The sequence below is a fragment of the Vanacampus margaritifer genome, chromosome 1, assembly GCF_051991255.1.
Source record: "Vanacampus margaritifer isolate UIUO_Vmar chromosome 1, RoL_Vmar_1.0, whole genome shotgun sequence".
Lineage (NCBI taxonomy): Eukaryota > Metazoa > Chordata > Actinopteri > Syngnathiformes > Syngnathidae > Vanacampus > Vanacampus margaritifer.
Window position 1 is genome coordinate 52,521,281 of NC_135432.1, and position 13,719 is coordinate 52,534,999.

Sequence of the window (13,719 nt, forward strand, 5' to 3'; positions counted from 1 at the left end):
ACAAGAAAATTACATATCCGCTCTCCTGGGTTTAAAGGGAGAAGCGCAGTCACGCGCTCCCGGCCTTAGTGAGTTAAGGCAGGTATACACATCAATACAATATCAATAGGATTTTTTTGTGAGATTGTCCAATATGATTATCCTTATGTCTGTATGTATGTAAGAGCGGAAGTCCCGAAATACGGTCCAAAATCGAGTCTGGGCCGCCAATCTTGGATATTAAACGTCTTCCGTATTTAAGACCAAAATCTTTACGTGTGTGTGTGGGGGGGGGGTTAGCAGACTATTTGACTCCATGGATTGTGACATGAACAGAATGTAGCCAACCAAAAAGCACACTGACTGACAAACAAGGCAGCAGCGGTAAATATAATATGTACTCAATGACAATTTTTGTATAAAAGTGGATTCCTAGAGACGGCAAGAAGTCTTTTCTTGCCGGCATCGGCATCTTACAACGCTCCCCCCTCCTGTCCTCTTCGGAAGCCCTCGGCAACGATCTGCGCACACGCCAGTGTCTGTTCGTATCCGTGTTTGTGGGATCACGCGAGAGCTTTGCCTCGGAAGACTGGATGCGACCAATGGTAGAGCAGGATTTTTGTGTACAGTGTTCAGTGTTAAGATGATCAGAGCAGATCATACACAATGCAACCAAAACGGTTTAATGTCTGATTTTCTATCTTTATGTGCGAGGTCTGTCACAGATTAAAAAAAAATCATATATTTTTTTTAAAAAGTTCAAATTTGCAAAATCTTTCATGTGTGTACGGGTCATAAATCCTACCCAAAAAATCCTTTCATATCCCTTTAAGCTGAACGTGCACAATTAGCATTCATTCTAGTTTGAGTTGATTAAATATAAATGTAACAAGGGTGTTGTATTTAATTATTTTTTTTACTAGAAAATTATGTCTTGGTCACTGGCAGCCTTTTTCAAAATAGAGTTCCCCATATTGCTTCTTCTTTTACCAGAAAAAGTTTGTAATTTTTTCAGTTCTTTAGTCATCAGCAGTAGAATATGATTTGGCTTTGCAAAAACCGATTTTGGAGAAAAAAAAAGGGTTTTATGAACGAACATGTCAAGCAGAATAGTGATTCTAATGTTATGAATTCATTTTGTTTCCGTGACACCTCAAACTATAAGCTAAACTGCGAGTTTTTTTTGTCAAAATGTATTTTTACAGTTAGATGACTAAATGAGCTATAAGCACTAAGCAGGGCTGCCCAATTTTACGTGTCATCCGTATTTTGTTACGGAAATCACTGAATGCTAACTCATTACGCCCCTAACACTGATTGTTCCAGATATTTTTTATATTTTTTCAAATCTTGTTTCAATTGCTGGAAAATATTTTCTTCACATGAAAACTGGGTGGATTCAATCTAAAATGGTTGAACTTGTGTATCGGATTCAGCTGTAAATTAAAGCTCATTCATTTTGTGATTTCAAACCCAAATGATTGTAGTCTAAAGCCTAGAAAAGAAACAAATAATAACATCATAAAAGTAGCACCAGTTCCAATACTTTTGAAGAGGAGTTTGTCCACATTGGGTGAAAGTGACAACCAAAGATGGACCAGCTAGGGGATTTTAAGATTTGATGACGGTATCAAAGAACCCACAGTCAAAGCCAATGGACCGAGTATAGTTTCTTCTGCAATATTTGTGTGACTGTGAACGATGTTGAGACAGACACAGAAGGATGAAGCACGGAGATGACTGATTGTGCTGTGCAGTGTTCAGAGGGAACGATGAGAGGGTTTAATAAGCAGCCATACATAGCTCTATGCCATCTGTAGGTTCTTGCCTCCAGGGCGGTGTGGGTGGAGGGGTTTGCATTTTCATCATGTACCTTTGTTTCCTCTTCCCTCTTTCTCCTGCAATGTCCTCATCCCACCCTTTCTCTGATTCCCCTCTTCTCCATCCTTCCCTCCCTAACAGGCTCCATGGTGCCGTTCTCCATGCGGTTACTGCATGCCGAGCTTCCCCAGCACCTGGCTAAGCCCCAGGAGGCTCTGGACCGCCTGCACAATCTCAAAACTGTCTGCCTCACAGTTAGTACTTGAACAAACAAGCAACCTCCAGATGGACGTAAAGTCCTGCATAATATGTAACACGTACATTAACCCTGGAGAACCCACGGGGTCAAATTTGGCCCCTATAAATTCTGCTACTCAAATAACAAAGACCTTTTTTTTTTTACAAATTTAACTTCAAAAGTCCAGAGTGCCACTTCTGACCCCTGCATGGGGCCATCTAGTGGATGAATATTGCACTTACATGAGCCAGAGTGGTGGTGACAAGATGGCTGGCAACATGCTGTTTTGTTGAGCTGGAAATCAATCCAAACAAAACCATCTTCTCAGCAAACCATCAGATGGTAAAATCTTGTGTTTTTTGTAAAATCTATTTCATATCATGTTGCAGAATGCCTAGGAGTATGTCTTATATATATATTTTTGATAAATCAGCAACTCTTAGGTAGTTAAAAAAAAGGTTAAAATTGAAAAAACATATTTTGGTGTTCAGTGAACTTATAGCAGTCATTTAATGTATATTTCATCATTTTCCAAAGAAGAAAAGGGTTCTTGGGTTCTCCACGGTTAAAGACTGCACACCAACAAAAAAACACAACACCCAGACAAATACTTAAGTCAACCTTTGTAAACAAGGAAATATGGTCCAATTTTAGCACCATTGACACTGCGGATTCCAGTATAAACAGAAATCCCACAGTGCTGTGCTGCTAGCAGTGAAACCGTTTCTTCTGCAGATCCTGGCTAACTTGGAGAAAGGCTTGGCTGAGGATGGCGGCGCGATCACCTTAACAGAGGAGAATAGGCAAGGTAAGCTTCACACATGCTCACTCAAGCAGACTTTAGGCTGCAGACCTGGCCTCAGGCCCAGACTGCATCACACATTGGAAGAAAGTGAGGTCACAGAACCCGCTGGGAAATACACGTACGCACAAACAAGCGCTGGAGCACACCTGGTGCGGGTACTGAGGCGTACCTCGACTACACACGCGCATTGTCCGCCACGCAAACACATCGATGTGGGCTCTTAGAAGTGTTTAGCACCTCACTGTTTTGTACTCTTGCTGAATATCAAGACAGTTTCTGCAGCCCAGCCAGCAGAACAGATCAATACATCTCAGCCTTAGCCAAGCTACTACATGTGTTAGGGTATGAGACAGGCAGTATAGACCATAATCACCATTTTTTCACTAATATCACCCTTACGCAGACCTCTCGTCCTTCAGAAGTGCACAACCTAACAATAAATCTCTTTTCAGGCTGCTGTCAGTCTGCTTTTTTTTTTCTTAAGCTCAAGAATCGTTAAGTAAGGTTCATTTAAAACAGTGGAAAATAAGACGCCAGTTGCTAAATCTGAGCTAAATGTACCAAGATACTTGCTTATAATTGGGGAAAGCTGTCAGGATGGTGAGCGCGAATGTATGCGCGGGTGCACCAGTGCTGCCAGTTTGTGTAATAGCTCTGCCCTCTGTCTCTCCTCTCCCTGCCCACACAGACAGCCGACAGTCAAGTCAATAACACAGGGGCATGCCTTCGCACATCAGACCCCTACTGAGTGATTAGCTCCCCTCCCCAACACACACTCACACGCACAGGCACACTCACAGGTGTGCTGCCATGAATAATAATAGGCCTGTACAGAAGCTCTTCCACGGGGGGTACTGTCTGAGGGAAAGAAGAAAAGTGCCGCAGTGTCTTCCCTATCGCCTCCCCTTAAAGTAAACCACGGTGTGGAGGAGTAAAGCAAGGGAACTAAAAAGAAAGTAGCTAATGTGGGCGTAACTGGTCTCGGAGCAAGAGACCCGAAAAGGTGTACCGATGAAATCGCCCTCAAACAATAAAACATCTGCCCTGTATCCTTTCTTCATGATTTTAGAATCTGTAAAGCTGTGGAAATCTCGCCTCGGTCGTGTCCTCTATTCCATGGCCAACTGTCTGCTGGTGATGAAGGTACGTGTGTTTAATGTCCTTATACAAGTATCTCAGTCTGTCTGTGTGAGGAGGGGGAGTCGCTGGTGTGTAAGTGTGTGAGAGAAAGACGGAGAGCGAGAGAGTGCTCTGCTGCCAGGCAGGTGGAGGATTCACAGTGAAATCCCCCCAGACTGACCACTAATTGGATTCTTGGTCAGAGAGAGGCAGAGAGGGACAGAAGAAAGGGAAGGGTGGCGATGCGTTTGGGGATGTAAAGAGAGCCACAGTGCCATCTAGTGTCAAGATTTAATGCCTGAATCAAGCTCTGTTTTTATGGTAGGGTGTTTCCTCATTTACATTCTCAAATATTGTAAAATGTATTGGCTGATTAGTATTGATAGTATTAGTATATAATAACTGATTGGTATCATGACACGTTCTGATACTCCTATGTTGGGTAATGAAGTGCACCAGTTCCATGGGGACCAAGAATCACAGTTAGCTAATATTTATCGTTACCTCTAAACATTTGCCTGTCTGCGTAACCTCTGTTCCACTCATACATACATTATACTGGTTTGAAAATGTCCCCAAAAATTAATTTCCTGGTTGAAACAAACCAGCCAGCAACAACGTTGGTTGACTGGGCTCATAAAGTGCTGTTTTTTTTCATGAAAAGTGCCCCTGCAAACTGATTTAGTTTTTTATCATGTATAACATCATCCTGCCTTGTAAACCAATTTTTGGTCCGCATTTTAAGATCAACCAATCAGAGGCATACACATGACTGAACCAATCAGAGGATTTTAAAATGCCAATATCACCCAAGGATTTGTGAAGGCGCACAGTATAGAATCTAAAATCATATTGAAAAAAGAAAAGGGGGTGGGGGGAAATCAAATGATGTGTGTGTGTGTCTTTGTGTGGTCTGTCAGCAGTCAGGATTATAAAGGCATTGAGCAAATAACATTTGCATGGCAACAAATTAAAGCTGAAATCTGATTGGACAAGAAAAAACAACAACCTACAAACGACTGGGAACTGCGCGGCCAAGACACACACACACTATGAGGTGAAGACAAAACACGGTTGGAAATAAATTATTACTTTAATACCATTTCATTAAAGTTGTAAGTTTAGATTTGACATTGTTACAAGTCGACCAGCAGACTGCACGCCACTGCTGGTAAACTATTCTACCTCCTTGGTGGAGAAGAATACTTAAAGGTAACCACATCTGCAATTTATACTATTTACCAATCATTTTTTCACTAATGCTTGCAAAAATGTGCAATAGCCCATAGTAATATGTCAGCCCACAAATACACACACACACACACACACACACACACACACATGTCTTTCTGACCTCCCTCCCTGGCCCTACTCAGTAGTCGACTCGCTGTGTGAGCAATGTGGAGGTGAGAGTTGGGTCACCTCGCCCTGCTATTACTCCATATGTTTGATTAATGCCCTCTCTCTCTTTGCCTGTGCCTCCGCTCGGCTTGCCCTCCACCTGTCTCTGCCTCCTGCTGCGTCCCTCACCTTTACCTCATTTGTCTCTAATTTCAGTGCCTTTTAGTTCTTTCCCAAGCTTACTTCTTCGATCTTCTCACTTTCTCTTTCTGCGACTCCTGACTTGTCAAACGTTATCCATCTCTTGCTGCAGGACTACGTTTTGGCTGTAGAGATCTATCAGTCCATCATCCAGTATGAACCCCAGCAGAGAGCGCAGCTGCTCAGTGGCATAGGACGCATCTTCTTGCAGGTAGAATTGCACTAACACACAGCCATACATTATGACAAAGACGTTGATTTGAAACTTTACATGGTGGTCTTGTAAACGTTAAAAATTATAAACAAAAGCTAAATTAATGGGAAGAACGACAAGAACATATTTGAATTAATCATGTAAGGCATTACTTGTGTTTTTGTTGCTTTGCTCAGATTGGAGACATTAAAACAGCTGAGATGTATTTCTGCGATGTGGAGAAAACATGCCAGACAACAAACAGCAGTCTCAGCCTCACAACGTGTGTGCTGATGAACAGGTATGTGTGTTTTGGGGATTTGTATTTAAAGCATCTTTGCAAAGTGTGCCTGTACTTGAGATTGCAGATAACGTCCTAAAAGAGCTCGCTTCTGATGCATGTTTCAGCACAAATTATGACTCTTTACAGGGGAAGTTAACCTTAAACTTTCTTGACAATAATGTTATTTGTGACCTTACTAGTGAAAACATGACATTCTGATTAATATTATTTGTTTAATTATTATTCGTGGAATATGAGTTATGCAGCAGAATCCAGCCCTTTTTATCCATCTCGGGGCGGCCATTTATTTTTTTGTTTTTTATTTTATTTGTTTACATTTATTGAACATAGATGAATAATACAAATACCAGTCAATCCAATTTACTTGAATCCCATAAAAAATATATAAATAGAAAAAAAACAATAACATTTAGCTCTGAGAGTTATTTTTTAAAGATAATTCTGCATAGACATTAATTATCAAATGATATTTCCTGTTCGTTACGAATTTAAGAAGCTTAAAATAATTGTCAATTTCAATAAAAAATAATTTGAATAAAGGTTTCAAGTTTAGACATTTACATTTATGGATATAAGATTTTTCCAACAAAACATAAATTAACCAAAGTTGACAATTTTTTGTTCTTAGATTCAAAAAGGGTAATAATGTCATTTTGCCACTTGCTGTCGACTGAAGATGACATCACAGTTGCTCAGGGCTCAGGCAACGACCAATCACAGCTCACCTGTTTTCTGAGGCTGAGCTGTTATGGGGTATATGCCACGGAAGAGGCGGGACTTCCGACTTCCTGTTTTTCACAGATCAGCTTTGTTTCCGTTTCCTGTTTGCGTCCCAGTTTGTGCGCTTCCACCTTTGTGCGCCTCGGTTGCGCTTTCCAGTTGACGGGTGCGAGTGTGTAGTGTGTCTGTCTCGAAGCATTTCAGAGAGTTGAGACGTCCTGCGCAGGGGTGGGTGTGCGAGTGTTGGAACGCAGCCATCAGTGGCCGGAAATTACGCTGATGTGTAAAAGTCGGAAGTCCGTGGCATCTACTCCATTGGTTGTCACATGAGACCTGAGCAATTGTGATGCCATTTTCACTCGACAGCAAGTGGCAAAATGGCCGCTTCTGATAATGATAAAAACTGCTGGATTTTGCTGCTTAACTCATATTCCACTAACACATTAACCAAAATACTGTATTTTGACTAGTGGGGCTGCATAGAACATATTATTGTCAAGATTTTATTTTATTTATTTAGCCCATCTGAGCAGTGGGGAGCTACTTATCAACATGGGAGCCTTGCATATTTTAAATAACACTCTGATTATATTAGATGTAAATACTTACTGGGCATTTAGATATGCTGGCACTGAAATTTAAGATGATAGAGAAATAATGTATGTTATAATAAGTAACTAAATCTAAACACAAGATCAAGACTGGTTAATTATCTAGTTAGTTAGTTAGTATCCTGTATCACCCAAGAATTTAATTCTTCAACATCCCAAGACATATTGGACAATTCTGGGCTTCCAACTTTATGGAACAGTGTAGGCCGGGAAGCCATTTTCTGTTAGAGGGTGCCCCAGTGCAGAAAGCAAGTTCCAAATGTATGCTTGAAGGAGTTTAGGCCCCCCGTCCACATAGAAAAAGAGAGTGTGATCACTTAAAGACGCTGAACAACTGTATAAGTGGCATTGTAGTGCTGCCACAAGAAGTCAACAAAATCAAACACTAAGAAGTCCAAGCAACGTAAATACTCACAATAATGGCGGCTGGAATAGGAAGTGTGTCAGAAAAGGGACACTTGTAATGATTGGCAGCGAAAGCCCAGATCCTCATCAAGGTAAAGAACATCTGACATGGTGAGCCACAATTGTTATTGTTGGCTGTGCAAGAACTGGGACAACCAAATCGTTTTCTCATCATTAGTGAATTTCCGGAATACTGTTTGATTTACATGATTCACATTACCCCATCAGTGCTCATACAAAATATGTTTTGTTATATTGACATGCACACAACTTATCCCATTATAAATAAAGCACAACTTGTTTGTGTTGATTGCCAGAGCGTTTGTCTACCTCAGTCAGAACAACTATGCTGAAGCACATGCGTCCTTCGTGGAAGTTTTAAAGATGGATCCAAAGAACCCTGTTGTAAGTCTTGGCCACACTGTTAAATGCACCCCCCCTTGATATTATCTTATATTATCTTAGCCGTTTCCTCGTCCGTCTCAATTCCTAACAAGGCCAACAACAACGCAGCAGTTTGCCTGCTCTACCTGGGCCGGCTTAAGGAGTCCCTGAGCAAGCTGGAAGGCCTGGTGCAGCAGGACCCGGCCCTCTACCTTCACGAGAGCGTCCTCTTCAACCTGACCACTATGTATGAACTAGAATCCTCACGTAGCACTCAAAAGAAGCAGGCACTGTTGGAAGCTGTGTCCTGCCGGGAAGGGGACAGCTTCAACACTCAGTGTCTCAAACTGGTTTGAAAAATTGGGACTGGGGGGGAATGTTTTTCTTCTTCTTCTTTTACATGCTCTACTGTGTAAGTATCCTTCTCCCAAAATGGGCCTTGCTACAAGAAAAAAGTAACTGTTCAGTCATTGGATTGGTTTCTCAAAACTAGGCATTAGGTTTGTTTTGTTTGTTTTTTTCATTCAAAAGGAATGTTTTGACAAATAAGAAATAAGCTTGCCACTAGTTGTTGTTTTTTTACTTTATAATTTTTTTTAAGATAAATGATTGACTGAATGAGTTTGTTTTTTGTTTTTTTTCTCCCCATGACACTTTGAACTGACCTGGTCTGCAAATCAACATTGTTTGGAAAATTTGGCAACAATATAATTGAAATATAATCATAATGCATAAGATTTATATAGCGCTTTTCTCGACACTCAAGGACGCTTTCCAATGGAATAGATACATTATTCATGCACTCACACATTAACACTGTGGTGGCGGTAAGCTACTTAAGTAGCCACAGCTTCCCTGGAGCAGGCTGACAGAAGCGTGGCTGCCAGTGTGCAAATACGCCCCCCCCCCACCAAATATTCGCACCTTCCATACACCAGTGTGAGTAGCACCGGAGGCAATTTGTGTGAAGTGTCTTACCCAAGGACACGACGACACATGACTTGGGATCGAACAGCCAACCTTCTGGTTACTGAACAACAGTCTCTAGACCCTGAGCCACGGCCGCCACAACATATGTACGTTCTTCTTGGTTTAATTATCGACGGGACATTACAAAGACACTTCAGCTCCACCATGTTGACTTTTGACCATTGAAGTTTTATATGGGCATATATGGGTGGGTTCCATGTGTTAGAGAAGCAGACAGAGCATCATGCTCGCCCACAACCGTGATGCTGACAACTGCCACACATTTGGTAAATATTACATTATATATATATTATATATATTACATTCTATCAAATCAGCAGATTAACAATTTGAAACTTGACAAGGGCATTATGCTGAGACTCACTATGCTTAAAACTCTAGTAAGCTTGCACTGCATGGGTCCTTTTTAAACGTAGCCCTGTAAGAACACACTTAAAATACTGTACTGGATTAACTGTCTAATGCTACTTGAAGAAATAATCTCTTACTGGGATTTATTCATCTGTACGCAAAACCACTGCGATTGCATTGCAATTTCCCCTGAAAATAAGTGTGATGTGCATACATACAGAGCGTATATTGAAAGTCTACACACCCCTTTTCAAATGGCAGGTTTTTGTGTATTCGGAAAAAAAAGACCAGCACAGATCATTTCAACACACACCATTGTTACTATTGTGACATAAAATGTGTGTGAATCAATTGATTTAAAAAAAAAAAAAAAAGGAAAGAAATTGAGAGGATAAGTAAAAATTTATGTCAACAAGTGTGACACAAAGCACAAAACGTTTTTAAATTGTCTTGGTGCCTTTTTTCATTTAACAAAAACCTGGCATTTGAACAGCAGGTGTATAGACTTTATATACATGTGTACCATATGTGTGTATATATAAATGTGTGTATATATATTGATACGAATATGGATATCAAAGTAAACAATCGTTGTCATTCTTCAGATCAAATGATTAGCATAATTTAATTTTTAAAAACATTGTTGATTGTTATATTGTTTACATATTGTGTTGATCATAACTATGTCAAAAATGTTGTCTTAACCTAATAAAAGAAATGCTAAAAGTGCATAGGAGTACTCCACAAGCAATCCATACCATACCGACAGTGGTTTCAATTATATTTAAAATGACTTATTCATTTTATTATCGGGGGGCTCTTGCTTTCTTTTTTGTTGTTAAAATGTTAACATTTTACAAGTTGCTTTAGCCAAGATGCTCTGATTTCAAATTAGTTTTTTGTTTTAAGTACGGTAACATATAAACCCAAATCCCAAAAAAAGTTGGGACACTATACAAATTGTGAATAAAAACTGAATGCAATTATGTGGAAGTGCCTAATTTCAATATTTTGTTCAAAATAGAACATTGATGACAGGTCAAAAGTTTAAACTGAGAAAATGCATCATTTTAAGGGGAAAATATGTTGATTGTAAATTTCATGGTGCCAACAAATCTCAAAAAAGTTGTGACAGGTAGCGACCGGAAAAGTCAATTGCACTTGTTAAAATAAAAATAAAAATAAATTGCTGGAAGACCAGTTGCCACTAATGAGGTCCATTGGAGTATAAAAAGAGCTTCTCGGAGTGTCAGTGTCTCTCAGAAGCGAATATGGGTAGAGAATCACCAATTGCTCCAATTTTGCTCAAAGATAGTGGAGAAATATCAGAAAGGTGTTTACCAGCTAAAAATTCACAAAAAGGTTGAAGTAATCATCATCATCTACAGTGCATAACATCATCCAAAGATTCAGAGAATCTGGAACAATCTCTGTGTGTAAGGGTCAAGGCCGAAAAATCATACTTGGATGCCCATGATCTTCGGGCCCTTAAACGGCACTGCACCGCAAACAGGAATGCTTACTGTAAGGGAAATCACAGAAAGGGCTCAGCAATACTTCCAGAAAACATTCTGGGTGAACACAATGCAGTCTATTTCTTTCACTTATAGAGCACATTTGGCGCATCATAAAGAGGACGGCGCAACAAAGAAAGCCCAAAACAGTTGAACAGTTAGAGAGACGCGTGTTAGACAAGAATGGGACAGCATTCCTATTTTTAAACTTGAGAAACTTTGTCTCCTCCATCCCCAGACGTTTGCAGACTGTTGTGAGAAGAGGGGATGCCTCACAGTGGTGAAAATGGCCTTGTCCCAACTTTTTTTTTTGTTGACACCATGGAATTTAAAATCAACATAATTTCCCCTTAAAATGATAGATTTTCTCAGTTTAAACTTTTGACCTGTTCTCTTCTGAATAAAATATTAAAATTAGGAACTTCAACATAATTGCATCCAGTTTTTATTCACAATGTGTGTAGTGTCCCAACTTTTTGGGAATTGTGTTTGTACTTTTACTGTATGTGTACTGTAACTGCATTTTAATGAACATGGTTCTGACGAGATATGCTACATCGTGTACAACTTGTGGTTCACATGGTGACTGACTGCAGTCTTATTGATGCACTTTTTCAGGGTTCCTGCAGAGAAGCCATATATTTCTTTCGTATCTCATAGTCATCCGCTGGCCTGTTGTAGGCTTTCCACACTGGCTCCCCGACAAACAACCTCATGGCCTTAGTGTAATTCTATGGAGAGAGAAAAAAAAACAAAAATACAATGAGTGTACTGGATTACTGATTGTGGGTTCACTCCAGGACATAGAGGAACGTCAGATACTAAAGCTATGCCACACAGAAAGACTGAGCAAAACAAAACAAAACAATATAGCATCAAATAGAATTAACTGTACCACCAAACTTCATAGCTGCACATGTGTCAGACAAATTTGTCAGTAGTTCCTGTGAAATACCGTTGCTAGAGAAATCATATGAGTCTATTGCATAGTCCCAGTTACCATGGAAACCAATGCTGATATTTTCACATTCTATATATTTTTTTTCTAATTACATGTTGCCTGAGTGGGTTTTCTCCGGCTACATCAACCATAAAGAGTAAAGACAACAACAGTTTGTTAGTTCTGAGGTCTAAATCTGTTTCAACTAATAGTAGCATTAGAACAGATAAATCTAAACAGAAATGTTGGCATGTCACACCAAGAAACCTATACTTGCAGAAATTGCAAGTGATGTCTAACTGAATAAACACACTACCATGTCGCCAGTCCATTATAACACAACACAAACATTCACCCATAGATAGTGAAAAGGTTCAAACAATTTGAGCTATCAGACTTGCCAAGTCGTCCAAGGTGAAGCGGTGGTAAATGCCGGCTGGCAGGGTAATGAGGTCACCCTTCCTCATGGCAATTCTTATCCAGCGGTTCTCTTTGTCCCTGACGTCGAAGTAGGCCTGGCCATCAAGGATGTAGCGAATCTCATCGTCCAAGTGCAAGTGTTCCTCAAAGAACATCTTTAACTGATAAGAGGAGTTTTTGCTGTTTCATTATCCAACAACCAAACAGTAGCTAGTTGATCCATAACTATATGTGAAAGAAAACCTCTAACATTAGTTCATTTCTCATATCTTCTTCCAAACACAAACGGTTAAATCTTATGGATTCATCTTCCAAGTTACCTTCTCCTCATAATTTGGCAGTGTGTGCTTCTCAATGGTGATGATGTCCATGTATGAGTAGCCTCGCTCTTTCCTGATCCGCTGCAGTTCTGGGTCTGTTTCATAGATGTCAGCATTCAGCTGCAACAAAAACAATACTGTACTTTTAGCTTCTGAATCCTATATGGTTACTGTTGTCTGTGAACTATAAGGCTTTCGGGTTTAATGTCAGGGCGAACGTAAAAATATGTTCACCTGTTAAGGTAACAGTGCACTTTAGGGTCATCCTGACATTTCACACCGGAAGCACTAAACAGCATCCCGAACTTTTTGTGAGTAGTCCATATGGCAACATGCAGTTGTGAGTTTCTCTCCATTTGGTGATGATGCGGGTAAAATTGCTGTCTACAATAAAGTACTCAATCTTGCAGTCGTTCTGCAAAAGTTGTCAAACTGTGTCACCATCCCACAAAAGTACAAGTCCTTCGAAGTTAGCTAACTCTCAGTCAGGAAACATGTGCTGGGAGCACATGATTGTCATTACTGCAGCTTAACAGTTACCTTCCAGTGAAAAACGCCAAGATGTTTTAACTTTTCTAACGAAACGGGTCGATTCGGGTCGAGCTTGTGCGGCTTTCTCTGATCTTCGTCGGAGTTATCCATGTACCAGGCTTCCATCGCCATGTTTACAAGTCGCCCAACAACAACACGTAGAGTGGGCTGCAGAGGAGCATGCACGGGCTTGCAGAGCTCAGTTCGAGGCGTGGCTCAACGTGGGGTGCGCCTAAACGTTTGACCCCGCTCACTAGGATTCTTCTAAGAGCTTTTTTTTTTTAAGGTTTTAACAAAATTCGAGAATTTAATGATACGCCATCTTATGACGTCGCGTTTATATTTTTAAACACTTTATATGGACTGTGGAAAATTACGTTCAACCCTCCGTCAATCAGGGTGGAGCTAACTAAAGTGGTCGAAGCGGCCATTTTGACGCCAATTCTGGGTGTACAACACGGATTTGCATATGAATAAAGGGTCGTCCAGCCACAAAAGCACGTCCAATGTGTTCGGGGGCCTTGAAAATAGG

The 13,719-nt window shown here is 40.4% G+C and overlaps 2 protein-coding genes across 3 annotated transcripts in view; one reads left to right on the forward strand and one right to left on the reverse strand.

Moving 5' to 3' along the window:
- The window catches only part of trappc12 (trafficking protein particle complex subunit 12), a 28,023-nt gene extending 17,832 nt beyond the window's left edge, over positions 1-10,191 (forward strand). For both annotated transcript variants that reach the window (XM_077585486.1, XM_077585575.1), the window contains exons 6-12: positions 1,942-2,054; positions 2,774-2,846; positions 3,913-3,986; positions 5,617-5,715; positions 5,895-5,998; positions 8,055-8,142; positions 8,235-10,191. In XM_077585486.1, coding sequence (XP_077441612.1) covers positions 1,942-2,054; positions 2,774-2,846; positions 3,913-3,986; positions 5,617-5,715; positions 5,895-5,998; positions 8,055-8,142; positions 8,235-8,477 — 794 coding nt within the window. In that variant the 3' untranslated portion in view covers positions 8,478-10,191. The remainder of the gene's footprint in view (positions 1-1,941; positions 2,055-2,773; positions 2,847-3,912; positions 3,987-5,616; positions 5,716-5,894; positions 5,999-8,054; positions 8,143-8,234) is intronic.
- Positions 9,199-13,498, reverse strand: adi1 (acireductone dioxygenase 1). Its single transcript, XM_077585695.1, has 4 exons — positions 13,197-13,498; positions 12,657-12,776; positions 12,318-12,497; positions 9,199-11,707 (listed from the first exon to the last, which is right to left on the reverse strand). Exons 1-4 carry the CDS (start codon positions 13,317-13,319, stop codon positions 11,591-11,593), a joined length of 540 nt encoding a protein of 179 aa, XP_077441821.1. The 5' UTR covers positions 13,320-13,498; the 3' UTR covers positions 9,199-11,590.
- Between the last annotated feature and the right edge of the window lie 221 nt (positions 13,499-13,719).

Bases quoted from the DNA above. Each gene is read 5' to 3' on its own strand.
- adi1 (XM_077585695.1), bottom strand. From the start codon at position 13,319: ATGGCGATGGAAGCCTGGTACATGGATAACTCCGACGAAGATCAGAGA. The intron at 12,498-12,656 runs GTAACTTGGAAG...TCCTCTTATCAG, and splicing joins TGCCAAATTATGAGGAGAAG to TTAAAGATGTTCTTTGAGGA. The intron at 11,708-12,317 runs GCAAGTCTGATA...CTCTCTCCATAG, and splicing joins GCTTCACCTTGGACGACTTG to AATTACACTAAGGCCATGAG.